The 26961-nt window shown below is 38.1% G+C and overlaps 7 protein-coding genes and 1 long non-coding RNA gene across 8 annotated transcripts; 6 read left to right on the top strand and 2 right to left on the bottom strand.

The window, feature by feature from the left end:
- The first annotated feature begins 3343 nt into the window (after nucleotides 1-3343).
- LOC108832237 (uncharacterized) lies at nucleotides 3344-7451 on the top strand. Its single transcript, XM_056994948.1, is given in 7 exon segments — nucleotides 3344-3652; nucleotides 3654-3852; nucleotides 3855-4130; nucleotides 4220-4808; nucleotides 4908-5563; nucleotides 5686-6780; nucleotides 6865-7451. Coding segments are annotated over 7 exon segments (3711 nt in total).
- A 2314-nt stretch (nucleotides 7452-9765) lies between these two features.
- LOC130499790 (mediator-associated protein 3) lies at nucleotides 9766-10371 on the top strand. The gene has a single exon (XM_056994187.1). It carries the CDS (start codon nucleotides 9855-9857, stop codon nucleotides 10209-10211), a length of 357 nt encoding a protein of 118 aa, XP_056850167.1. The 5' UTR covers nucleotides 9766-9854; the 3' UTR covers nucleotides 10212-10371.
- Nucleotides 10372-10668: 297 nt separating this feature from the next.
- Nucleotides 10669-11948, top strand: LOC130499789 (uncharacterized). Its single transcript, XM_056994186.1, has one exon. It carries the CDS (start codon nucleotides 10741-10743, stop codon nucleotides 11812-11814), a length of 1074 nt encoding a protein of 357 aa, XP_056850166.1. The 5' UTR covers nucleotides 10669-10740; the 3' UTR covers nucleotides 11815-11948.
- Nucleotides 11949-12114: 166 nt separating this feature from the next.
- On the bottom strand, nucleotides 12115-13397 carry LOC108828359 (30S ribosomal protein S6 alpha, chloroplastic). Its single transcript, XM_018602016.2, has 2 exons — nucleotides 12946-13397; nucleotides 12115-12561 (listed from the first exon to the last, which is right to left on the bottom strand). The coding sequence occupies exons 1-2, from the start codon at nucleotides 13321-13323 to the stop codon at nucleotides 12319-12321; spliced, it is 621 nt and encodes a 206-aa protein (XP_018457518.1). The 5' UTR covers nucleotides 13324-13397; the 3' UTR covers nucleotides 12115-12318.
- A 137-nt stretch (nucleotides 13398-13534) lies between these two features.
- Nucleotides 13535-15270, top strand: LOC108828358 (26S proteasome non-ATPase regulatory subunit 8 homolog A). The gene is made up of 5 exons (XM_018602014.2): nucleotides 13535-13712; nucleotides 13931-14009; nucleotides 14343-14709; nucleotides 14790-14901; nucleotides 14979-15270. The coding sequence occupies exons 1-5, from the start codon at nucleotides 13608-13610 to the stop codon at nucleotides 15117-15119; spliced, it is 804 nt and encodes a 267-aa protein (XP_018457516.1). The 5' UTR covers nucleotides 13535-13607; the 3' UTR covers nucleotides 15120-15270.
- Nucleotides 15271-16494: 1224 nt separating this feature from the next.
- Nucleotides 16495-20049, top strand: LOC108828525 (protein NLP6). Its single transcript, XM_018602248.2, has 6 exons — nucleotides 16495-16848; nucleotides 17059-17633; nucleotides 17719-17766; nucleotides 18095-18965; nucleotides 19058-19336; nucleotides 19417-20049. Exons 1-6 carry the CDS (start codon nucleotides 16650-16652, stop codon nucleotides 19884-19886), a joined length of 2442 nt encoding a protein of 813 aa, XP_018457750.1. The 5' UTR covers nucleotides 16495-16649; the 3' UTR covers nucleotides 19887-20049.
- Nucleotides 20027-20748, bottom strand: LOC108828503 (uncharacterized). The gene is made up of 2 exons (XR_001945800.2): nucleotides 20512-20748; nucleotides 20027-20375 (listed from the first exon to the last, which is right to left on the bottom strand). It is a non-coding gene; the product is annotated as an uncharacterized LOC108828503 (long non-coding RNA).
- Nucleotides 20749-22274: 1526 nt separating this feature from the next.
- LOC108828598 (ABC transporter F family member 3) lies at nucleotides 22275-26641 on the top strand. The gene is made up of 17 exons (XM_018602341.2): nucleotides 22275-22522; nucleotides 22605-22820; nucleotides 22890-23079; nucleotides 23166-23374; nucleotides 23516-23674; nucleotides 23912-24040; nucleotides 24129-24230; nucleotides 24326-24472; nucleotides 24586-24648; nucleotides 24730-24776; nucleotides 24919-24978; nucleotides 25065-25147; nucleotides 25344-25438; nucleotides 25605-25691; nucleotides 25884-26057; nucleotides 26142-26204; nucleotides 26299-26641. The coding sequence occupies exons 1-17, from the start codon at nucleotides 22319-22321 to the stop codon at nucleotides 26422-26424; spliced, it is 2154 nt and encodes a 717-aa protein (XP_018457843.1). The 5' UTR covers nucleotides 22275-22318; the 3' UTR covers nucleotides 26425-26641.
- The last annotated feature ends 320 nt before the right edge of the window (nucleotides 26642-26961 follow it).

The following is a 26961-nucleotide window of genomic DNA, read 5'->3' as shown; positions in this document are numbered from 1 at the left end:
AGACAAATTCGTCCACTCTTTCCTACTGGGGAGGTTTGTGATCATTATTTGCTTTAATGATTTCATTCCTAAGTTAATTTCGATTTATATACTCATCTCAGATTTATTTGCTGATGTCTGTCTTATCACTAGGTTCAGAAACTCAAGGCAAACTCTGAGAGCTCATCTGAAGGATTTACAACACCAACTGTTAAGCGCAAGGAAGAAGATGCTGAGCTGAAGGACATTACCTCAACCTCAAAGAAGCTATGCACTAAGACAGTGAAGTTGGAGAAGAATAAGGTTGATTAGAGACTAAATGATTGTGTTATTGGTTTGTTGCTGAATTGGTTTTCGTGTTTCTGTTTTTTTCTGTTTTTATCTTTTGTTTTTTCAATTCTTATGATGTGTTCTGGATTTAAGATGATAAATTTAATTATTTATTTATATTGTTTTGAATTCCTTCAGTATCATGTATTCTATAATTAAATTTAAGTATTTATTATATTGTTTTGAATTCTTTCCATATCATGTATTCTATACTTATTACTTTGTTGGTTAGTTTATTATTATATATAACAACCAAAAACTATCAGTCTACGCAGATCTACAACATATACTTCCATGACCTATTCTACCATACAACTTAACGTTGAACATAGTCTAATGCTTGCATTGTACCGCATATCTTTGTAGGATAAAATTGACAACTTACATGTTATGGCTCTGCGTCACCAGATAAAGAGTTGTAAGATAGATAACTTCATTGTTGGTTCTGCTTCGCTAAGTTACTTCATTCACTTCTACTTCGCCTATTAACCTGATGTCATAGAAAATATCTTTTAGAAGATGCATATATTTGTCTTCTACTTTACGTTTAATATAAAGTAAATAAGAGCAATAATCAAATTAATATTTTACTAAAACAATGTAATAATAATTGATTAAAGTACTAAATCTCAAAATCAAGTCTACAATATAATCTTACCAATATCGATTTTAATTTGATTTGGTAGATATTTTAGTTTCTATTTACATATAATCATCACTTACAAGAAAAGATTATGCAACTTGCAGACTATCACCCTAGAATATATTTTACACCAGATTTGACAAACCGAAATAAACACAAGTAAAGAGTCAAGGTTTATTAGATACACAGCCGAAAAAGCTTCAAAGTTTCTGATACTGGCCACAATGAAACGTAAACGTGATCATGGCAAAGGTCAACCAAACAAAGAGAATGAGAGTCCTCATCAAAATGAAAACATTGCCACTGCTGGAAATGAATCCGACCAGAGATGGTGTCAAACTCCAAGACTGCAAAGGGAAAATCTTACAGTACCAGTACAGTCTATTTTTTCAAGGCTTTCCGAAGGGATTTATAAGAGTCCTGCTACTACATCTATTGGTCCTATAGATGAACCAATCTCAAACACTCCAAAAACACCAAGAAACAAACGCAAGACATTTCTAGGTATATGGTCTACTTTAATAATGATTAATTATGAACAATTCTGATTAAATCCCTATGTTTGTTTTAACACCTTCATTTGTTTCAATTTCAAAGATAGGGTTTCACGTCAGATGCTTCTAAGAATACTCCAGAACCTACATCATGTCTCACGGCATTACCATGTCAGTACTACTTTCATTGATATTCTATTTTGAATTTTGGCCTCTCAATGACTGCACCTAATTGTTCAGTTTTATCAATCTTTTCTCAAATTAATAGCACGAGAGTTAAACACCAGTGAAGACAAAACAGAGCATGGGGAAAAACCACCAAAACGGAGTAGAAAACACCTACATGCCAATTTTACCAGTTCAGCTATGGGTTTATTTGGCTCTACCGAACAACAAATATCACCAACTCCAGAAACCTCAGCAAGCAAACAGAAGAGGAATATAGGTAAATTGGCATGTATAGTGAAAAATTGATTTTTTACATGATATAAAGACATCAAACAAAGGTAAAAGTAGGAACTTACTGGCAATTTGAACTGTGTTTTTTCATATCTACTGCAGCTAGCTGTACTCCAGAACAGGGAAGTTGTCTCACTTCAAAGAAACGAAGAAAGAATCCTCCAGCTGTGTTAAAAGACATTACAAAAATATCTCAGATCTTTGTAAGAGATAAGGGAAATATGCAATCAAACACAGTCGATGGTACATGCGAAGATCATGACAGTGACGATGATGATGCAGACATCGACAATGATATCGATTTTAGAGGTTTACTAATTTACTATTTGGCTTCACTATTGATTGTTGTATTGCACATCTGTTTTTTAATATTTAAAATATGCAGGAGTACTTGAAGAAATTGATGATTCTCTAGAGTTTGACTGTAGTTCCCAGGAGAGTTCTGATACAGAAACTGAAGAAAACCATTTTGCTGATGATGTTGAGCTGGAAACTGAATATCCTCAGTCTTCCTCTCCAACGGAGACGCTTATTGCAAAGACGAGTGCACGTGCAACTAAGCGGATGAAAACCAAATCCAGTAAACGATTACGGTAAGAATTCACGTTATGCTTACATAATTTTGATTGTTTCCTGTTTCTCAATCTATGACAGTAATATTTTTAAAATTTATGTTGTTCCGAAAATATACAGCTTACATAGATGAAGGTGATCCATCATATACGTGTTCTCACTGTTGTGCTATTATGTGGTATGGCAGAGGATCAACAAACGTAAAAACAGCAATAATCCTTCTTTTTCACTCTGCTGTGGTCAAGGTCAAGTTGTTTTGCCTCTATTAAAAGACCCACCAACAGAACTTAAACGATTGATTGAAGGAGATGATAAAAAAATGTAAGCATTTTCAGAAAAATATCAGAGCTTATAACATGGTCTTCTCATTTACTTCTCTGGGTGGGAAAGTAGAAAGATCTCTAAGAAAAGGAATAGGGCCAGAGATGTTTCAACTTCAAGGAGAAAATTACCATCTTATGGGTAGTTTACAACCACCCAAAGGAAGTGAAGCTAAATTTGGCCAAATGTACATCTGTGATACTGAGAATGAAGCTGAGAACAGAGCCAAATGCTTAAGGTATAAGTTTCTATCCAGAATTTCATATTGAATGGAACTAATATTGATATCTAATCCATCTTATGTTTAGTAAGTTATATTACTCAATTTACCCAGATATAACTGCATTCAATTATCCCGCCCTAAAATTTGTTTTTTTTTAACTGCAGCCAAGGTAAAAGGAGTTTTAAAAGGCAAGCAGAAGGACAACTTGAGGAAAGAGATCATTGAGGTTTTGATGAAGGTGTTAAATGAAGTGAACCCATATGTTAAGACCTTCAGATCAGCAAGCCAGCGATTAATACTAATCCTGAAGAAGCTTTTCATATGAGGATCATTAGTGATCGTCTAAAGGATGGCAGAACATACAACACACCCGAAGCATCTGAAGTTGCAGCTTTAGTTCCTGGAGATTTTAATCTGGATATGGATAAAAGGGATATAGTACTTCAGAGACATTGTGGAAAACTTCTGAGAATTAATGAGATACATCCCTCCTATTTGGCACTGCAGTATCCTCTATTATTTACACATGGAGAAGATGGATTTAGGCTTGGTATAAAGAAAGGAGTAACAGAAGCTACTAAGAAGATGAAGAAGCAGACAATTAGTATGAGACAGTTTTTTGCTTTTCGCTGTCAAAGAACGTAGGAATGAGTCACACACTCTCTTGTATGGTAGGCGACTGTTTCAGCAATTTGTGGTGGACGCCTTCACAACCATTGAGTCTAACCGTCTACGATATCTCAAGTTCAATCAGTCTACTTTGCGATCTGATAGTTATGACTCTATCAAACAGTCAGAGAGTAAAGGAAAAATCGATATGCATGACCAAGGAACAGAATTTGTTTGCCAGCTTCTTTCACTGGTGGTCCACGATATATGAAGAATAATTATTTGGATGCTATGGCTATTTGTAAGCATTTTGGATTTCCAGATCTGTTCATCACTTACACATGCAATCCAAAATGGCCAGAGATCACCAGGTTTCTAGAGAAAAGAAAATTGAAGGCAGAGGATAGATCAGACATTGTTTCTAGGATCTTCAAAATGAAACTTGAATCATTGATGGATGATTTAACAAAAAAACAAATTCTTGGGAAGGTTTCTTCGTGTAAGTTGAAAACGTTCAGCTTTAGCATTTGATTTTATAATCTGTTCTTATTTTATACATTAACCCATCTTTTATATCTAATGTTACAGCAATGTACACCATTGAGTTTCAGAAGCGTGGTCTCCCACATGCACATATTTTGCTATTCCTGGATCCAGCATGCAAGCTTCCGACAACAGATGACATTGATAAGATAATATCTGCGGAAATCCCTAATAAAGACGAAGAACCAGAGTTGTATGAAGTTATTAAGGATATGATGATGCATGGTCCTTGTGGAACAGCTAATATGAATTCACCGTGCATGGAGAATGGACTATGTTCAAAGTTATATCCCAAAGCATATGCTGCGAAGACAACAGTTAATAAAGAAGGATTTCCTATTTATAGAAGACGTGAGCAGACTGAAAATTTTGTCATGAAGAATGGGATGAGATGTGACAATCGATGGGTAATTCCTTACAATAAGAAACTGTCTCTTCGTTACCGAGCTCATATCAATGTAGAATGGTGCAACCAAGCTGGTTCTATTAAGTACTTATTTAAGTACATTAATAAAGGACAGGATCGTGTCACAGTGGCTGTCGAACCACCTGAACATGTAGTTACAAACCAGATGGAAACTGCTGGATTAAATGCAGAAAAAAAAAATGAATTTAAAGACTTCTTCGACTGCAGGTACATCTCTATTACTAACTTTCTATTTCACATTTTCGTTTATATGACTCTGCTGGTCAGGGATTTTGTTATTTAAATAATTTGTATTTTCTTTTGTAGATATGTTTCAGTATGTGAAGCTGGTTGGAGAATTTTTGAGTTTCCAATTCACTATCGATCTACAGCAGTTGAGAAGCTTATTTTTCATCTACCTGGTAAACAGCATGTTATTTTCAAAGGAAAAGATAAGATGGAAGCTGTAGTGAAACGGAAACTCATTCAGAATACTATGTTCTTAGCATGGTTTGAGCTGTGTAAAATTGATGCTTTCGCTAGAACTCTCCTCTATGCCCAAATTCCCAACTACTATACCTACGACAAGAAGCAGAAGAAGTTCAATAAGCGTAAAAGAGGATTTGCTATTGGTAGGATAAATTATGCTCCCCGTCACTTGGAAGATGCTTATTATTTGCGCGTGTTGTTGAACGTTGTCAGAGGGCCTACCGGTTATGAATGCTTTAAAACCTTTGATGGTGTTCTCTATCCTGAATACAGAGATGCATGTTTTGCTCGTGGGTTATTAGATGATGATGAAGAGTACATCAACGATATAGTGAGGAGAAGTTTTGAAAGCTCCGGAAATGATCTCCGACATGTGTTTGTTATGATGTTGCTTAGTAATACTTTATCTATGCCAGAAACCGTTTGGGAAAACACATGGCAGTATTTGTCTGAAGATATGGAGCATAATCGTCGGATATTTTTCAACAGACCAGGTTTTAATTTATTTATTTTCTTTTGAGCTAATTTCTATTTCTGTTGAAGTTTTATGTCAAAGTTCGTAATCACAATTTTTCTACTTGAAGATTAATTATTTTGCCCCTCTGTGCTAATTTCATTCTTTTTTTTTTTGAAGATCTTTTGTTAAGTGATGAGGAGAAAAAGATGTTTGCTTTACAAGAGATTCAGAAGCATTTGAGGCGAAATGGGTCTTCTCTATCAAAATTTACTTCAATGCCACAACTTCCTCCTACAGACAATAGTGCTTCCAATGTTCTGATATTAGATGAGCGGAGTTATGATCGGCAAGCACTGCTAGAAACCCTTGATAGAGACGTTCAGAAGATGACGGCTGAACAGAAGAAAATTTTTGATGAAATATTGGCTGCTGTTAATGAAGGACGAGGGGGTATGTTCTTTGTTTACGGATTTGGTGGTACCGGGAAAACATTTCTCTGGAAATTAATATCTGCAGCTATTCGCTGTAAAGGAGATATTGTTCTTAATGTTGCATCAAGTGGAATCGCCTCTTTGTTATTACAAGGTGGAAGGACAGCTCACTCAAGATTTGGCATACCACTTAGCCCTGATGAATTTTCTTCGTGTACTATGGCTTCTGGATCAGATCAAGCTAATTTGGTAAAAGAAGCATCACTCATTATATGGGATGAGGCACCTATGATGAGCAAACATTGTTTTGAAGCTCTAGATAGAAGCATGTCTGATATTATGGGGAAGCATAGAAAGAAACCATTTGGTGGGAAGGTTGTAGTGTTTGGAGGTGATTTTCGACAGATTCTACCTGTAATTAATGGAGCTTGTAGAGCTGAAATCGTTTTGGCCTCGCTGAATAAATCTTATCTTTGGGAGTACTGTAAAGTCTTTAAACTCACGAAGAACATGAGGTTATTGTCCGGTGATTTGACACCCGAAGAGGCACAGGAACTTAAGGAATTCTCAGAGTGGATATTAAAGGTTGGAGAAGGTAAAATTTCAGAGCCTAACGATGGTGAAGCTGAGATCGATATTCCTGAAGAGTTTTTAATTAGCGATTCTGATGATCCTGTAGAAGCCATAAGCAAAGCTGTGTATGGTGATACTGCTTCGTTACAAGAAAACAAAGAGCCTAAATTCTTCCAAGAGAGAGCTATTCTATGTCCTACTAATGAAGATGTGAACATGATTAATCAATACATGTTAGATAAGCTTGATGGTAAGATTCTGCCTTTACTCTGTCTTTTCGAAATTATATAATTTTTCAGGAATTATGTGCTAATTATGAATTGTCTAATCGCAGGCGAGGAGAAGATCTACATAAGTGCAGATAGTATTGATCCAATGGATAAAATTTCACTTAGTGATGAAGCTCTTGGTCCTGATTTTCTAAACACTATTAAGGTGTCTGGATTGCCAAACCATAGTCTTAGACTAAAGGTTGGTTGTCCTGTTATGGTTCTCAGGAATATTGCTCCTACAGAAGGATTAATGAATGGAACAAGGCTGCAGATCACTCAGCTAATGGATTTTATGGTTGAGGCTAGAATCATTACTGGAGAAAAAGTTGGGGAGACAGTATATATTCCCAGATTGTTGATAACACCATCAGATACTAGACTGCCTTTTAAAATGCGTAGAAGGCAATTGCCTTTGGCTGTGGCTTTTGCTATAACTATAAACAAAAGCCAAGGGCAATCATTATCCCAAGTTGGTATCTTTCTACCAAGACCGGTGTTTTCACACGGACAGCTATACGTGGCAATTTCTAGAGTGACATCGAAGAAAGGGTTGAAAATTTTGATTCTGGATAAAGATGGTAAGCCTAAGAAGACAACCATGAATGTTGTTTTTAAAGAAATTTTCAACAATCTTGAAGAGAAGGAGTGATGAGGTATGTCTTCTGAACTACTTAATTGTATTTTTAAAAAAAATGTATATTAGATTTTCACATATTTGTGTAATGCACCTTAACTTAATCTGGTATAAATTTGTTCAATGCAGATTTAATCGCAGCAAGAACGTCGATTCTACAGCCAGCAACACGCAGCATTGTTATAAACTTCTTCTTTTACCAGCATTGAAATTTACATTTTTCTGAACTACTCTGATTTGTACAATAATCCATGTTTTCATACACAAGACACGTTTACTCAATGATGCTATAGTACTTAGAAACTATTAGAGCAATCACAATCATGCAAAGAAAAATTATATATCCATTAAGCAGGTTATAACAAAAACAATGAGCAGCCATAACCTAAACAACAATGATATCTTAGAGTTTAATCTCAATTATAATTCTATATGATTCTAAGTTACTCTTTACTTATGAACTAATCATTTTCTAATATCAAGCATGAAAATTTGACGAGAGAGAAAGACAGTACATTGCTAACCTTGACTTTGTTCTGACGTTTAGCATATGTATTGTGCCCTGTGACCCACCAGTAAACGATCACCGAAGAATACTTCTTTTGGGTATCCTTATCGGCTCTCCATTAACTATATCCAGTCCATGAACTCAAAGCATAGAAAAAAAAATATAATCACGGTTAGCAAGATTGTTTTACATGAGAATGTAAAAGATATCTAAAACAATATAACACATATTAGCTACAGATCAGAAACGGTGACAATGATTGAAAATCAAGATAACAAAATCAAGATCAAAAATTATTAAATAAAAACACAATAAATCAGAAAAATTTGCTCTAATCTTTCTTAATTGAAATATTCAACTTGCCATTCCATTAATTTCTGATAAAGCTTTGCTTCTTGCTGCCGAGTCTTCTAATCTTTATCACATATACAATCTGATTTGGTCATTTTTCAGCTGTCGATATAGGAAAAATGACCGATCTACAGTTAATTGACAGAGTAACTTCGGTTAGAAACAGAAACAAACCAGAAAGATCTAAAACGCATAGAGTCAGATATTGGGAAGAACAGAGGAGAATGAAAATCTAACCTTCTATCTTAAACCATCTGAAAAACAAACTTGAAACTCTTTTGGAGAAACACAAAAGTATCCACAACAGAATAAACTGAAGATTTTTTCGATGAGATTTAGGTGAGAAGATGAGAGACCGTTCGGCGAAAAAGAAAGAAAGAGAGAGAGAGAGAGAGAGAGAGCAACACGTTAATTGTGGTTAGGTTTGATCAAACAGATTTTTTTCCCGGAAAAAAATCTGTGTATATAGTTGGGCCACATTTATTTTATGGACTATTTTGTTTATTACATTTTTAATTGGGCCAGAAATTTTACTTATTTTTATTTATTCTTCATATTTTTTATTGGATTTAACTAAATTTGTAAAACACATAACTTAAAATGTAAAAAAGTTAACTATTAAATTTTACTATAAACACACATAATTCGATGTATCAAAAATTTGCTATTTTTTATTATTCCATAACAAAATTTTACAAAAAAAAAATTGTTTGCTAAAACATAATTAAGATGTAAAAATGAATCAAATTTTTCATATCCTTATAATTTTGTATTTCTCAAATATTCTGAACTAACTAAAAACACATTTAATACACATGGTAATATTTAAACCATTATGATTTTGTATAAATAAGCTATCCATTTTTTCGTTTTACAAACACATTCAATATACTGCTTCGGTTTGCTCCCTTCGGTTTGTGAACAACATTTTTCGGAAGTATGTGATTACACAATACAATTACAAATACAAAGTTTAAAAACAAATATCATCCCAATATCCACGACGATGCGTGAATCAGCCTTTAATATTGTTTATCACAGTAAACTAAAATAGTAGAAGTTGTACACATTAACCTTTTGTTTTTCAAAATTTTATATATATCATTAAAGTAAAGACCCGCCCAGTTGGGCGGGTTAAGATCTAGTAATTTGTTGTTTTGAGTATTTCACCAAAACCGAATTGAAGTTAGACGGACACATATATATGGTTCTAAAAGTTTTATGTTTGAAAAACATAATTTTAGTTATTCTTTTTGCCAATTTTATGCCTTTTTGATATCTACAAGTAAATATGAAATGTTAGATGCATGTTAGATTTGGAGTTTAAGACAATTTTTTTTATATTTCAGTTATATATGAGTCATGTTATCCGGATAATGTAAGAGAGAAAACGGTTTGGGCTTGAACATTTGCGGCCCATCCTATAAATCAATTGGCACATTTAAAAGATTAGCTAGAGAGGGTTTACGAAAGAAACTGAAGGCTCGAGTCACTTGAGAGAGACGACCAAAACCCTAGCGAGAGCCGTCTGGGAGCTAGCACGCCACCAAATCAATCAAATGGAGGAAGAAGCGAGAGAAGAGGTGGTGGTGATCGATAAAGATCTGAAGAAGAAGATAAAGGAAACGGTGAACAAGATCTTGAAACGGTCGAGTTTGTATCAGATAACGGAGCTCAAGGCGCGAGAAGAAGCTTCCTCTGAGCTGGATCTCGACCTTTCAAAAGATCCGTACAAGCTCATCGTGAGAGAGGCCGTGGAGAGGTTTGTCGAGAAGGCGGTGATGGCAATCGAGAGCGAGGTGGGGAAGCACCATGCTCAGATTGTGCAAGACGTCGAAGGAGGAAGCGAGAAATCGGCTAAGAAAAAGAAGAAGAAGAAGAACAAGACTAAGATGGAAGACTCTGCTACTGCTTAGATTCCGATGTTCTCATCTATGCTTTTTGGTTTTAGTGTTTTTAATTTGTGTCTTTTTTTTGTTTGATTTCGACGATGAAGGCTCTTCATTGCAAACTCAAAAAAAAAGCTTATTAATTGTTACGTTTTTATGACAGTATATGCTTCAAATGATTATGACATTTTGGGCATTTGTTTCCTGTTCGAGACAACTGGAGGATTGTGACGAATGTGATGGACTCAACCACGTTGATTTCACTGGAACCACATAAACACTTTGTGGTCATTCGCGTAGAGTCATTATAATCGTTTCACATACTCATATACATATTAATGGACTCAAATAAATCCACAATTATTTAATAGTATAATAAGTTGTTATTATAATTCTACGCATAAATATTAGTATAATAAATTGTTATTATCAATTCTATGCATAAATATTTGGATAAGGGAAAGGTTTCGCACCACATAAAATTTTTACTTGTTCTCTTCATATAATCAACACACACTCATTCACAAAAAGAAAATAATAATCAAAAACTATTGAAATGGGCTGTGCATCGTCTAAGCAAGTGAAAGCCAACGTCGTCTCCGACGTTTACAAACCACCCCCGTCTAGCTTCGCCGTGTTTAACATCAACTCCATCGAGGAGCCGTGGCTGAAATTCGAACGTGACGACGACGAAAAACCCACAAGCGCCGCCGCCGCGCCGATCGCCGTCGAGGAAGGTGACGACGACGCTCCCAAAACGTGGGACGAGGTCAGCAAGTCTCTCGAAACCCACCTCAAACCAGCCGACGTCAAACCTGCTGTTGAACCGGTGGTCTCCGTCGAGCCTCCGGCGACTCCTCCTCCGCGACGGCTTCCGCGGAAGAGCGCGTCGTTCCACACGCTGGACGAGCTGGAAACGAAGGCGAGGAAGCAAGCCGCCGCGCAGAACGCGACGACGACGGTGAAGCTTAAAAAGACAGAGTCCATGTCGGAGTTGAGACCCGAGTCGACTCAGTCGAACTCGGGGGTGCCCCGGTCGGTGAAGGAGAACATATTCGTGCTGAGAGACAGGGAGAGGAGGGAGAAAGAAGGGAACAAGAAACCGGTGATGAACTGGGACCCGCTCAGGGAGTTTCCGGAGAAGTGTCCTCCGGGAGGAGGGGACGGGCTGGTGGTGTACACGACGTCGTTGCAGGGAGTGCGTCGGACTTACGAGGACTGCATGCGGGTGAGAGCCATCATGGAGCAGCAGGGGGTGGTGGTGGACGAGAGGGACGTGTCTCTAGACGCGGGAGTGCTGAGCGAGCTCAAGGAGCTTCTCCAGGACGAAGCGATGGTGGCGCCGCCGAGAGTGTTCGTGAAAGGGAGGTATTTGGGAGGAGCGGCGGAGGTGACGGGGATGAACGAGAACGGGAAGTTGGGGAGAGTGTTGAGGTGGGCACGTGTGGAGAGAGTAGGGGAGGAAGGGAGGCAGACGTGCGAAGGGTGTGGAGGAGCGAGGTGGGTTCCTTGTTTGGATTGCGGGGGGAGCTGTAAGGTGGTTGTGGCGGGGAAGGGAGAAGGATGGGAGAGGTGTGTCAAGTGTAATGAGAATGGATTGATACGTTGCCCTGTTTGTTTTGTTAATTAAGGAGGGGATTTTAATTAAGAAGATGAACACACAACACAACACAACACGTATAATAAAATACACTCCTGTTTTGTTATGTGACAGGCTTTGATGATTTCTTATAGTGAATCTATGCTAGCTTGCAAGGTCTCGTATATTGTTTATGTTTGTGGTTATTATAAAGGTTCCACTACTTATCGACAACTCCCCCAACTCTAGTCATCAAATTGATCTTTTGACGTAATAAACAAAAGGAGACGGTATGCTGTTGATCTAGGTGCTAGATATTTTAGGGTACATAGGAAGTTTGAAAAAGACAGCTTTTGAGTTAATAATTTGTTTTGAAAAAGCATATACTATGGAGGTTTCTCAAAGTTTGCGTTAGAGTTTGTCACACTTGTAACACAAGAAAACAGAGAATTTCACAAGAAGATACATAGACACAGAACCAAATAGATAAAATACAAAAAGAATCCAACTTTAGTCACATGCATTCACCGCACACAATATTGTCGATGGTCTGTTTCAGTTGTACTTCCTCTTCTTGATCTTGAAGGAAGAAGAACGGATAACGTCGTCATCGGCAGTGAGAACGGACTCGAGGGGAGTGATGGATTCGGGTTTGGTGAAGTAAGTGAAGAGAAGGTAGATACCATCCAGGTAAGTGTTAGTCTCCCCTGCTTTGTTCTTCTTCCTGATGCTGTAAGCCAAAGGAATCACTCCTCTGTTGAATACTTCCACATACATTCCACCCCCAGCCACAAGCAACTTCCATACCAAAACAAAAAGACAGCAAATATATCAAACAAACACAATTCACAGAACCGTGATTTGATTAATAATGTGATATGATATATACAGCCTAAAGAATCCACATATATTACAAGAAGGAGAAGTGTGTATTGCTCGTTACAAACTGAATATTTCAAGAATGGACTAGAAATGTTAAAAATATATTCACCTATCAAAAGAATTTATAGTTCCTAACCAGTAACCCTTAAACGACAATATTCCATAGCAAATTTTAATCATAAATTGATTATACTAACTGATCAAAACAATCTTTGAATCCACAAAGTCTCCTTCAGTCTCTAATACTTTAGATATCAGACATAAATTCAGACACTTTTTTTGTTTGTTTGGTTTACTAACCTCTTCGTACTTCTGGGTGAGACCAAGGCGCTCATCTTCAGACATGTCGGGTCTCAAGACGGCCATTGTCTCGTACTGTCGGAGACCAGGTGGGCACTGAGGTTCGGGTTTGTCCTCGAGGGCAGTGGAGACGGAAGGGGAAGTAGGGTCATCGTCGGAGCCGAATCCACCTTCAAAGAAAGTGCCTGAGAAATCAAGAGCCTGTGATTTCACCACCACAGAGCTCTCTCTCTTCTTCTGCTGCGAGGCCAAAGGTTTTGACTTGGAAACGAATGGCCTGAGGGAACGGGAGAAAGAGAGGAGTGGCTGGGACGATACATTAGGAAGAGAGTGAGTGCAAACGGGAGAGTTCGATAGGCACAGCGAAGACGCCAACATTGTTGTTATATCGAGATGAGAGCTTGTCAGAGAAAGCAAAGAGGGAGACGATGGGGGTAAATTGGATAAGAGATGATGATGATGATTCAGTGTGTGCACGATAGTTGGAATGCTAACGTAAACCTTGGGCCTTTTATCAGATTAACTCGGCCCGTGAAAGGCCCATAGTTTGTAAAGCCATATTATTATTTTACTGTGTGCCAATCTCTCTCTCCTCGTTACCTCTTTCTTTGCAAACAAGCCAAATCTCACAAAGAAGAGAATCGTCGCCGGAAAAAGAGAAGATGGATCCGCAGCTAACGGAAGTATCGCAGCAGTTGGAGAGGTTCAAGGCAGCGTTTGTGAGGAAAGATTACAGTACCTGCAGTGATCTACTATCTCGACTCAAGGTATACACTACTACTCTTCGGAACCCTACTTTGATTCGATTTTCACTTTGTCGCGAGGGTTCGAATCTGTGAGAGCTTCGACTTATTTGAGGGATAGTTTAGATTGTCAAATGTTTTCAAGATCTTTGTTTAGACGAGCTATAAGGTGCTACCGTACCGCCGAGTTTAGATCGATAATTTTTTCTGATGATGACTCTTTGTTTATGTTAACTTTTCAGGTTCTTCTGACGAAATTCACAAGTCTTCCTCCGTTGTTTGAGAACACACCTAATGCAGCTCAGGAGCTCACTCTTGCAAGTATTATGTTTCTCTCCTTTTCCTTATTAGCTCCTGCCTCTACATGATTGATTGATGACATATCTATTTACTTTGCCCCATGGACTAGTATTTCAAATTCGTCTCTTCTCATGACCACATGGCCTTATTTTTGTTAATTTTGGTTAAGGATCACAAAACCTGAGGGATTGTGTTAGTTTTTTTTCTCTTCTTTAGTTTGTCTGTCCATCTTGATATGTCTCTAGACAACTTCAAGTGGAGTATGCATGATTTGGATTGAGTAACTAGCGGATTGCTGTTTTTTTTATAGATTATTAGCTTCTTAAAAATATTGACAATTGTGAAACTTTCTAGGGGATATCTATGAGCACGCTGTTGTTCTAAGTGTCAAAACCGAGGATCAAGACGCTTTCGAGAGAGATTTCTTCCAGCTCAAACCTTACTATGTCGATGCCAGGAACCGTCTTCCACCATCCCCACAGGAGAATCTTATCCTTGGTCTCAATCTCCTCAGGCTGCTTGTGCAAAACCGAATTGCTGAATTCCACACCGAGCTCGAGTTACTCTCCTCTGCTACTCTGGACAATCCTTGCATCAAGCATGCCGTTGAGCTTGAGCAGTCCTTCATGGAAGGTGCCTATAACCGTGTGCTCAGTGCTAGACAGACCGCACCTGATGCTACTTACGTCTATTTCATGGATCTATTGGCAAAGACCATTAGGTATATAACATGAATAAGTCTTTTCCTTCTCTGAGTTAGTTCGGTCTCAGTCTTATCTCTTCCTTTTTCATCTTTATCAGAGATGAAATAGCTGGATGCAGCGAGAAAGCTTATGATTATGTCTCTATCAGCGATGCCAAGCAGATGTTGCTCTTCTCTTCTGATCAAGAACTCTTGACCTATGTCAATGAGGTAATGCAACAAACATTTTGGAATCTTTTTTTTTTTAATTCTTTCATGAACCTTTGAGGCAATTTGGTATCTTACAGGAGCACCCTGAGTGGGAAGTGAAGGAAGGGTTTGTTGTGTTCCAGAAAGCCAAAGAAACTGCACCTTGCAAAGAGATTCCATCTCTGCAACTCATCAACCAGACTCTAAGCTACGCCAGAGAGCTGGAGCGTATCGTGTAAGATCGCCATCACGCGTCACTTCCAATTTGTTTCTGGAAAGACAATCTTCGGATCATAAAACTTTTTTTATCATGTAATGGACTCAGTATTTCTCAAAGAAGTGATTATTCAGATAATTGGATTTGGCAAATGAGATTGGCTCTTTACGTTATTCTGTCATTCAATGTTCACTCCTTACCATTTTGGTTATTTCCCCACGGTTCCACCTCTCTGTGATGCTCTGATTTGGTTTAAGCCCAAGATTGAGCATGTAAGGAGAGAGTTGCCCAGGACAAGGAGAAAGGATTCTCCATTGCCAAACACTCGTCAACTTGGGACACAACTGAAGACAAGTGGAAGTGACGTTACAAGCATTTCTTCTGTTTTAACAATTGATTAACAAATAAATAATTTTCCAATTAGAAGAGGAAATCAGAACTAGCGATTCCATATCTTCCTCTTTAAAATAATATGAGATTTAGTAAACCCTCCTCCCCACTACACAGGACAAATAAAATACTAATAATTGCTAGAATAATTTCATTGACTAATTGTGTATTTCAAAAAGGGGCTTAAGTAATGAAACACTTGGGGTAAGCAGTTGAAAGTGGCCGAGTGGTTTATATCTTTTTACTATCAATGATTCCCATTTAAATGTTGTTTGTCCATCTAAGTTCCTAAGTATCATTGCTTTCCTTGATTTTTATTGGTCAATTATTGGTTTGTTTATTATAATTATTTGTTAAGAACATCATTATTATGTGAGTCGTTGTTATTCTACTCACCAGCAACAAGCACTTAGTGCCTAATTGCGTCGTCTTAATTGAATATTGTTTTGTAACTTTTTTAAGACTCTTAAAAAATGCTATGATATGACAACCTATTGGTGGTGGACATGTAAGAAATATACCCATAAATTACTTGTTGAAAATGTAATACAAAGTTTCAAATATATGAACAATTGCATTCTGTGTTTTTTTAGTAGTATATGTTAGCATCTAAAATGAATGGATTGGCCAATGCTCCTGTGTGAATTGAATATTGTCAAAGCCAATTCTAGAGGTCAATCAATATAGTTTTAACTGGTACAATAGTCAATAAATAATATTTTGAACTAAAATAAGATAACTGGATTGGCTAATGCTCTATTTTTTTTTTATCAAGGATTGGCCAAGGCTCCATTTAAGTTTGTTGAGTAAAAATACTACAAATGCGACAAAAAAATATATTCAGAAAAATACAGAACTTAGCATGAATGGGGAAGATATTCTAGTGGTTGGGGTAAAATGGTACAGCGTGGAATCAAATGTCTTATACTATACTCATATTTTTTTTAAGAAATTTAAAATATTCACAACTTGTCCTCCTCCTCTTATTATGTACTTCATCTTTCTGCGTTAGAGCTTGAAGCTGAAGAAAAGGGGGCGCCTTATTGCTTTGTTATTCCGTCGGAGATTACAAGGAAGTAGTTGCAAGGCGAAAACATTCATAATACTTTACTTCAGACGAGATTTGTTTTTGTCTCGTCTAACCGTAGCCAAACTGCTGTATATGGAACTTGACGATTTGGATCTCGGCAGTTCATGGCCGTTGGATCAGATCTCTTTTGCTACTCCTAATAATTTCAGGTTCCCATCTTCCGAACAACAGCCTTTCTCCCCTCTCTGGTCTTTCTCCTCCGGAGATGCTGCCGGTGAACTCTGCTCAGCTCCCACTCTCTTGACGGATTATTCTTCCCTCTTACTTTCAAGTAAACTCTCCTTCCTCTCTCTCTCTCTCTAGATTCGAATAATGCCACTGGATATGCTCTGCCAATATTAGGAATCAAAACAGATCGGATTTGTTTTTTTTTTTCTTTTCTTTTTCTGTTTTACTGATATCGTGTGTCCCTAGTTGGATTCCCTTTGGTGGGAAGGATGCTTTACGCCACGTCATCGGTATTTGCATCTATTGTTTGCAGGTTCGGAATCCGAGACTGCAATCAAGGACAATCATCAGCTCCTTCCTTCTCCCTCATGGGGTGGTGGTCTAATGCCGTTGGAGAATCCAGACACCTACTGTGCCATCAAAGCCAAGATGACACAAGCGCTCCGGTTCTTCAAAGAATCAACCGGCCAGCAACACCTCCTCGCTCAGGTCTGGGCCCCGGTCAAAAACCGTAACGGACGGTATCTCCTCACCACTTCAGGGCAGCCTTTCGTTCTCGGTCCCAACAGCAACGGCCTTAACCAGTACAGGATGGTTTCCCTCACTTACATGTTCTCCCTCGATAGCGAACGCGACGACGGGGAGCTCGGTCTCCCCGGCCGCGTTTTCAGGAAAAAGTTGCCTGAGTGGACCCCTAACGTTCAGTATTACTCCAGCAAAGAGTTCTCGCGGCTCGGTCACGCCCTGAACTATAATGTTCAGGGTACTTTGGCTTTGCCTGTTTTTGAGCCTTCTAGGCAGCTCTGTGTTGGGGTTGTTGAGCTTATTATGACTTCTCCAAAGATTAATTATGCTCCTGAGGTTGAAAAAGTTTGTAAAGCCCTTGAGGTTTGCTTCTGCTCTTTTTTTTTTGTTCTCTATTTTTGTGGGTTTTGATCTTCCTTTGTCGTTAATATTCTCCGTTATACCGCAGGCCGTGAATCTGAAGACTTCGGAAATACTGAACCACGAGTCTACTCAGGTCAGAGCATCTCCAGTCCAACTCTATTGCGCTTTAAATGAAGTTTGGAATAAAAATAATTCAAACCAATTCTAACTTTCATTTTATAATAAAGTAAAAAAATTGAATTACTCTGTATAAATAGAGTAATTATTTTTTTTCCGTTCATCATACTATTTTTCATAAAAAGAGAATCCAATTCAATTATAAAGTTACTATATTTTTTAAAAATATCCATTTGAGATGAACTTATAGCTGCCAGTCCAATTTCAAAAATCTCCAACATTCTTTCAAGAACTGTCTTGAATTCATTTTAGTGCTGTTTCTTTAATCTCAATTTCCTTACCAGATTTGCAACGAGGGTCGTCAAAATGCATTGGCTGAGATATTGGAGATACTGACAGTGGTGTGCGAGACATACAAACTGCCTTTAGCTCAGACGTGGGTCCCTTGCAGGCACCGTAGTGTTCTAGCCTTCGGTGGCGGTTTCAAGAAAAGCTGTTCCAGCTTCGACGGAAGCTGCATGGGGAAAGTCTGTATGTCCACTAGCGATTTAGCGGTTTACGTCGTGGACGCTCATGTCTGGGGATTCAGAGACGCTTGCGCTGAACACCATCTCCAGAAGGGACAAGGTGTTGCCGGGAGAGCTTTTCTTTCTGGAAACCTCTGTTTCTGTAGAGATGTCACTCGTTTCTGCAAAACCGACTACCCGTTAGTGCACTATGCACGCATGTTCAAGCTCACTAGCTGTTTCGCTGTTTGCTTGAAGAGCACGTACACAGGAGACGACGAGTACGTTCTTGAGTTCTTTCTTCCTCCAGGGATCACTGACAGGGGGGAGCAAGATTCTCTGTTGGGTTCGCTGTTTCAGACGATGAAGCAGCACTATTCGAGTCTCAAGGTTGTCTCCGGAAGTGAACTGTTTGAAAACGAAATGTCTATTGAAGTAGTGGAAGCTTCAGAGGACGGAATGGTTTACTCAAAACTTGAACCAATCCAAGTACATCATCATCTCCAGCTCAATGCACCTGAAGAGAAGCTGAGCTTAAAACCTGTGGAGAACAAGGAAGTTGCTTTTCAAACGCTTAACCCTTCACCGGAGGCTAAAAATGAGAAGAAATCAGAAAGAAAGCGAGGGAAAACAGAGAAAACGATCAGTCTAGAAGTGCTTCAACAATATTTTTCTGGTAGTCTAAAAGATGCAGCAAAGAGCCTCGGTGGTAACGTTTCTTTTGAACTTTTTTGTGTACTAATCGGTGATAAACAAACTCGAAGCTAAAAAAAAAACTTGTTGCTTTTGTTTTCTTTTCAGTGTGTCCAACAACAATGAAACGTATTTGCAGGCAACACGGGATCTCAAGGTGGCCATCTCGTAAAATCAACAAGGTGAACCGATCTCTCACGAGGCTTAAACATGTTATAGACTCTGTTCAAGGCGCTGATGGATCAATCAACTTAAAATCCCTCTCCTCTCCCCCATGGCAAGTCTCTCAACCACCAACCACTAGATCACCAACCCAAGATATCAAACTTGAAAACCGAGATGCAGAAGACAGTGCAGGTTCATCAACCTCACGTGCTTCTTGCAAAGGTAAAAATAAAATAAAAAGAATCTCCAAGATCGATCCATCAACATTGTTCTCTCATCTTTGTCTCTCGTGCCTTTCACAGTGAGTCCTATTAGCGAGACGCGTTTCCGGCTTCTAACACAAAACCAAGAAGCATTCAAACAAACGGCGTTTGACGAGTCAGACAGTACCTCTAAAAACATTGCTAATAACTTTTGGACCTCTCAGGACACAGCAACACTCCACAATAAGTTGGTGAGTATAAAGGCAACGTACAGGGAAGACATCATCAGGTTCAAGATCTCACCAGAGTCGATAAGCATCGCGGAACTTAAGCAGCAAGTGGCTAAGAGGCTGAAACTCGAAACTGGGGCGTTTGATCTCAAGTATCTAGATGACGACAAAGAATGGGTCTCGGTCTCTTGCGACGCTGATCTCACCGAGTGTCTCATCGACACGTCATCTGTTGTGACCGCGGCGAAAGCAAACACACTGAGGCTATCGGTTCATGATGTCACTCCGAACTTTGGGAGCTCATGCGAAAGCTCAGAGGAAATTATGATGTGCTTGTGACCAATACACCAACTTTTCTGTATGGATTGATCGGAGAGTTTTGTTTTGTTTTTTTTCTGTCCATTGGAAGATGAGTTTAGTGTTAAAATTTTCAAAATGTATAAAGAACACTTCTCCGCATCAATAGATGTTGATTGGAATGAAAGAATTAAACTTTACTCCCCTTATATTATTTATGGATGCATGCATGCATACACTGATACACATGTTTTCTTACATGCAACTTTAACCTTGCCAAAAGCTTGGCCTATTAGGTAGGCTATTATATTACATCATATTATGTATATATATAGAGATACTTAACACGTAAGACGCTTATTTGTAAGAGTAGTAGAGTTGACGAAACTCATTATTTTAGTTATGAATAATTAAGTTGGATTAAGGTCTTCCTTTCCCTGGTTCGTGATCTTGATTGGCTCCAGTTCTTGCGTAGTCAAGGTGAAACTCCACAAGCTCCCTCTCCTTTATTTCATTATCCTCCTTAATACCCTGTTGTATCAAATATTAAAATGAATCAGATAGCAACTTATAAACTGCATACACGAATCATAGTATACAAGACTATAATAAGATTTTGGTGACATATTATTGTATAATTAAAAATAGAAAACGAAAGAAAATTTACCTTATTAGATCTGAGGTTCATGATATGACGAAGGGTAGCGTCTGAAACATCAGCGGAGGTAATAGCCAAAATAAGAACAGTGAAAATTACTAACCTTTTTGCATGAAAGCTCATATTGATGTCTTGTTCTTTCTTAAACTACTTGAGATTTCGAAGACAAAGTGTGGGAGCATATAGAGACAAATGAGATGAGTTATATAGAAGTAAGGGAGTGGAGACATAGTGATGAAAGTTGTTATTCAATTTGGAAACATAATCAAAAGCTATGGATACATTTAATATATATAAATATTATTTATTAATCTTATTGTGTAAAGGTTAAAATTCCTTTTTATCAAAAATAAATGAGACATTATCAAAGTCAATTACATGCACTAGGGACTCTCTTTTGTCACCTCTCTTCATCATATCTCAGTTTGGTTCACTTTACTCCTAACTTAACAAAATCACTATGAAAATGAAAGTATATATAAATGTACACATACCATATGTTGTACATTTTGCGTGTATACATATTGATATCCTATTCATAATGACATATGGTTGTTTCACGGGGAATTTTCAAAAATACCACTTTTAAGGTACCACTATTCATCTTTACCACCACTAAATACACATTTTCAAAAATACCTTATTTATTAAAAGGTTAAAGGTTTTTATATCTTTGTTTTTATATGCTTTTCAAAATTCTAATTATAAACTCTAAATCCTAAACCTCCAACTCTAAACCCTAAACCCTAAATCCTCAACAATAAACCCTAAACCCTAAACTATATACCCTAAATTCAATACTCTAAACCTTAAACCCTAAAACCTCAATTATAAACCTGAAATCATCAATTATAAACCTTAAATCTTCAACTCTAAACCCTAAACTATATACCCTAAACCCTAAAACATCAAATCTAAACCCTAAATCTTAAACCTTCAAATCTAAACCCTTCATTTAAAGTGGTGGTAAAAGTGGTTAGTGTAAACATGAAAAGTGGTACTATGAAAATGGTATTTTTGGTAGTTTCTCTTGTTTCACAGCTCTCTAATCTCATGACTAGATGAATAGTTCGATCAATTCAAAAATATAACTCTTGTAACACGCGAAACTCTATTCTTTCTTTTCATACATAGGGTCCAAACGTTAGTAGTTACAAAAACATATAGATTCATAGTTTTTTTTTTTTTTGAACACAAGATTCATAGGTATATATAAAGATTTTTGTAACTATGAATCTATATATATTGATCTAAATTTAAACTTTGAAGTAGTATTGAAACCATGATATATATACATCACCACTAATAATGTAGTGTATTTACCTTTTTGTATAAATATATGCTGGTCGCAGTCATATATAATAATGAAGAAGAGCACCATATAATTGATATATTCCAAACAAAAGTTGAGTGATTGATATCTCTTTCAAGACCTTTACCCAACCCATAAAGCCATAAATATTCGATTTTCTGCACCCACGAGCACTCATCACATATGCTACAATTTTCTTTGAGCAAATACTATCTGTGATTTTATTCTCAAAAATGTATTCGATCTTATCAATTAAAAATGAGAATGGATTATTAGGTAACAAAATAGGTTATTGATATATAGATATGGTTGGGCTATAAAATTTACAGCATTGGGTTTAAGAAACACAAGTGGTACAATAAACCCTCTCTGATTAAGGGAGATAGTTTAGTAGGGCCCATAAAGGTTCCGGCCCATCAAGCCCAAAAATGGTTCGCCCTTCCCTTCTTCATTTCTCATCCGAGAGAGAGAATCAAATCAGAAGGAAAATAGCGTGCGGCGGCGATGACGGAAGTTGCGAGCTCGGTGGTGTACCAAGTGCTGGGAAGCAGAGCAAAGGATGTTGACGAGCCAATCATGGAGTACATCGTCAACGTCCTGGCCGACGAGGATTTCGACTTCGGCGAGGAAGGTGAGGGTGCCTTGGATGCCGTCGGCGACCTCCTCGTCGCTGCTGAGTGCGTCTCCGATTTCGACGAATGCCGTTTGGTAAGCAATCATCAGATGACGTGTCCACTACTGTTATCGTATTCTAGATTCGTTTTGAATCGTAACTGAAATGAGTGTGTAGGTTTGTAGCAAACTGGCGGATAAGTTTGGGAAGCATGGATTGGTGAAGCCTACGCCGACTGTTAGGAGTCTGGCGATGCCTGTGCGGATGAACGATGGGATGGACGACGGACCTGTCAAGAAGAAGAAGCCTGAGCCCACTGATGGTCCTTTGCTCTCAGAGCGTGACAAAGCTAAGATCGAGAGGAGAAAGAAGAAGGATGATCGCCAAAGAGAAGTACTATTTGATTCTTCTACTCTTGTTATGTTCTTGATGATTTACCTATTAGGTTTCTTGTTGATGCAGGTTCAATATCAACAGCATGTTGCTGAAATGGAAGCTGTTAAAGCAGGGATGCCTACTGTCAGTGTTAATCATGACTCTGGTGGTGGCTCTGCTGTCAGAGATATTCATATGGATAACTTCAACGTCTCTGTTGGTGGCCGTGATCTCATTGTCGACGGATCTATCACCCTCTCTTTTGGACGCCACTATGGTCGGTCTCTTCTTTATTTCTTTTAACGTTCCTGTTTGGAATCCATGTAATGATACTTTTGATCTCTTTGGATTATTACTATACAGGGCTTGTTGGACGTAATGGTACCGGAAAAACAACCTTTTTGAGGTATATGGCTATGCATGCTATTGAGGGCATTCCTGCTAACTGCCAGATATTGCATGTCGAGCAAGAAGTTGTTGGTGACAACACCACAGCCTTGCAATGTGTTCTTAACACTGATATTGAAAGAGCCAAGCTGTTGGAAGAAGAAGCGCAAATACTGGCTAAGCAGGTTAGCTACAAGCTTCTTTTACTTGACTAATAGAGGAGTCATTGCCTCTTGGTATTAGCATTTTGACTCGTTGGGATCCTTTTTCCCTTGTTTTATCTAATCTTTGGTGGTAATTGTTGTCTATGTTTTGGTTATCTGAAGAGAGAACAGGAGGTGGAAGAACCCACAGCTAAGGATGGAGTGCCTGCCAAAGATACAGGTGAAGGAGATCTTATATCTCTAAGGCTTGAAGAAATATACAAAAGGCTTGATGCAATTGATGCTTATACTGCTGAGGCTCGGGCCGCTAGTATCCTTGCTGTAAGAAGCTCTTCACCATTAAACATATTCTACTGCTCTCTTAGGATATTATTTTCTCGTGATAACACAATATATAACTAAAAGGGTATGCATATCTGGACGCAATTCGTGATCAGTCATTACAAAAGGCATATCAAAAACTATATTTGGATGTTCTCTTCTGTTTTATTTTTTGCATGTGCTTTTGTTGCTTTCAACAAGTCTAACTTGCAAACGTTGTCTCTATAATATTTTCAGGGGCTCAGTTTCACTCCAGAAATGCAGAAGAAAGCTACAAGTACCTTTTCAGGAGGATGGAGAATGCGAATTGCGCTTGCTCGTGCTCTATTCATAGAGCCTGATTTGTTGTTGCTTGATGAACCTACGGTGTGTTTTCTTTATGACCTTCTCTTATTATCGTAATTTTATTCTTTTTAACTCAAATATTTGAGTTTCCTATCCTGTTTTTTGGTAGAATCATCTTGATCTCCACGCTGTCTTATGGTTGGAAACGTATCTAACGAAGTGGCCTAAAACATTTATCGTCGTTTCACATGCTAGAGAATTCTTGAACACGGTACTTTCCTTTCTCCCCCTTCTTTTCCCCCCTCTCTTGATCTTCATGCAGTTAATTTATCTCTGGACACGTTTAATACTTGTTTTTGGCTGCAGGTGGTCACCGACATCATCCATTTGCAAAACCAAAAACTAAGTACCTATAAGGGAAACTATGATACTTTCGAAAGAACACGGGAAGAACACGTGAAGAATCAGCAAAAAGCTTTTGAATCAAGTGAACGATCACGGGCACATATGCAGGTTTCTTTTCCTTTTCTTCTCATTGATATCATATATTCTGTTTTAAACTCGTCTTTGTTTAGTAGTCTTCCTGCGTAGGAATATCAATTTAATATTTAATTTTTTCTGTGCAGGCGTTCATTGATAAATTTCGTTTCAATGCGAAGAGGGCGTCGCTTGTTCAGTCAAGAATCAAGGTGTCAACAGTTGCAACTATTTATTTGATTATATATGTTGGCCATCAGTGATGCTCTAATAGTATTGTTTCTATAACCCAGGCATTGGACCGGCTTGCCCATGTGGATCAAGTTATTAATGATCCTGAGTAAGCTAAACCCCTCTTATAGATATATTGAAATTTGGAATAGTGATATACTCTCGTATTGGATAAAATTGCTGCAGTAGTATTCGATGCTTGCTCTCAGCTCCAATTTTATATACATTAACCTCTTGTTTTTCTTGTGCAGCTACAAATTTGAATTCCCAACTCCTGACGATAAGCCTGGACCCCCTATTATCAGTTTCAGGTTTGAATCTGGCACAAACTTCTTTAATTGTGGTATGGGGAGGATCCAGATGATAGATTTTCTTACTCGTTTGTTCTCTTCTACAGTGATGCATCATTTGGCTACCCTGGTGGTCCGTTGCTGTTTAAGAACCTGAATTTCGGAATAGATCTTGATAGCCGTATTGCAAGTAAGAAGGCTCCTCCCCTCCCTCAATTATGAGATCTCACTGATGATACATGTTTATAATTATTAATCTTTCATCAGTCATTTGTGGATATCATTATTTTCAGCATTAAAAACGTGTAGAACTTCTGAACTTAATTTTCGAGGCTCTTACTAGCATTTAAAGCTCTATATATGGTTTTCTTCTCATCGTTTTGCAGTGGTGGGAGCGAATGGTATTGGTAAATCAACTATTCTCAAACTTATTTCTGGGGATCTGCAGCCAAGCTCTGGAACAGTTTTCCGTTCTGCTAAGGTATGGCAGAAGGCTTCTCTTTCTCTTATCTGAACAACAAATTTGGGAATGACCCTTTCTTATGGTGGCCCCTTCTATTTTAAGGATTTGGATTGGTTTCCCTGCTCTACTAATGCTAAATTTGTCGCTGGCTCTAATATGATGTATTGATATGTCCTTTTGACAGGTTAGAGTTGCAGTCTTTAGTCAGCACCATGTGGATGGGCTAGACCTTACTTCGAATCCTCTTCTATATATGATGCGCTGCTACCCTGTAAGTTCACAAACCCGTTAGATCCTTCTTCTTTGCTTGTTTCAGTTAACAGGACATCATAATCAAGTTACAAAGACTCATATAAATATATATATTAGCAGTAGCTATTGTTTCTCTTTTGAATCAAAATATAGACACCCTTTGGCTTATCTATATGTTAGTAACTGGTATGTGGACTGAATGGTGGTGTAGGGAGTACCGGAACAAAAGCTGAGAAGTCACCTGGGTTCTCTTGGGGTCACTGGAAATCTGGCACTGCAGCCAATGTACACTTTATCAGGGGGTCAGAAAAGCAGAGTGGCATTTGCCAAGATCACATTCAAGAAACCGCACTTGCTTTTGCTGGATGAGCCTTCCAATCATCTTGTAAGCCATATTCTTCTTATTAATAAATAAGCAACAATGGATTACATTAGTTTTTGCTAAAAATGTGTAATAATAATGTGTCAGGATCTGGATGCTGTGGAAGCTTTGATTCAAGGACTTGTCCTATTCCAAGGCGGTATATGCATGGTAAGAACAACACTCGAGTATCAAGTCCTTTGTCTTCTTATTAGGGCAAAGATTAAAATAAACTAATGTGTGTGTGTGTGGTTGTGGTGCATAGGTGAGTCACGACGAGCATCTGATATCCGGAAGCGTGGATGAGCTGTGGGTTGTGTCAGACGGAAGAATTGCACCTTTCCATGGAACCTTCCATGACTACAAGAAACTTCTCCAGTCTTCGTCTTAAGTTATTTTCTCGAAACCTGAGGTTCATTCCTTGCAGCATTCACCTGGCCTTTTTGTGTGTGGATTTGTTGGAAACATGCTGAATTCAAGTTGTGGAATACAAAATTACATTACAGAGTTCTTGAAATGCAAGTCCATACGTTTTTAGATAAACTTATAAATGTCTTCTAATAATATTTTATTTGTTACAAATTATTATCTATTATTTTTCTTCAAAATGGATGGAGATTCTGGAAAATGCGAAATAAACTACTCTCTGAAAACAAAATAAATCGTCATATTGTTCATGGATTAATGCAGTGTTATTAGAGCAAAAGGTCTGGGCAGAATCTGTTCTTCAGAATCCTCATCAACATCAGATCCACCGTTCACTCATCATCAACTCTGTCCAAATTTATTTTTCACCGGGTAAAATGACTACTACATTGTAGATGCATCCAGGTGATCACCAGCTGACAAGACTGGCATTGGGTTGTCCTTAGACAATAGGAAGACACTCTCCCGATCTGAGGAAGCGCTGCAAGCAGCTCCAACAAAT

This window comes from Raphanus sativus, chromosome 9 (assembly GCF_000801105.2).
Source record: "Raphanus sativus cultivar WK10039 chromosome 9, ASM80110v3, whole genome shotgun sequence".
In the NCBI taxonomy this organism is placed as follows: domain Eukaryota; kingdom Viridiplantae; phylum Streptophyta; class Magnoliopsida; order Brassicales; family Brassicaceae; genus Raphanus; species Raphanus sativus.
Note: the sequence above shows the minus strand (reverse complement) of the source record. Positions and strands in the feature narration are given on the sequence as shown.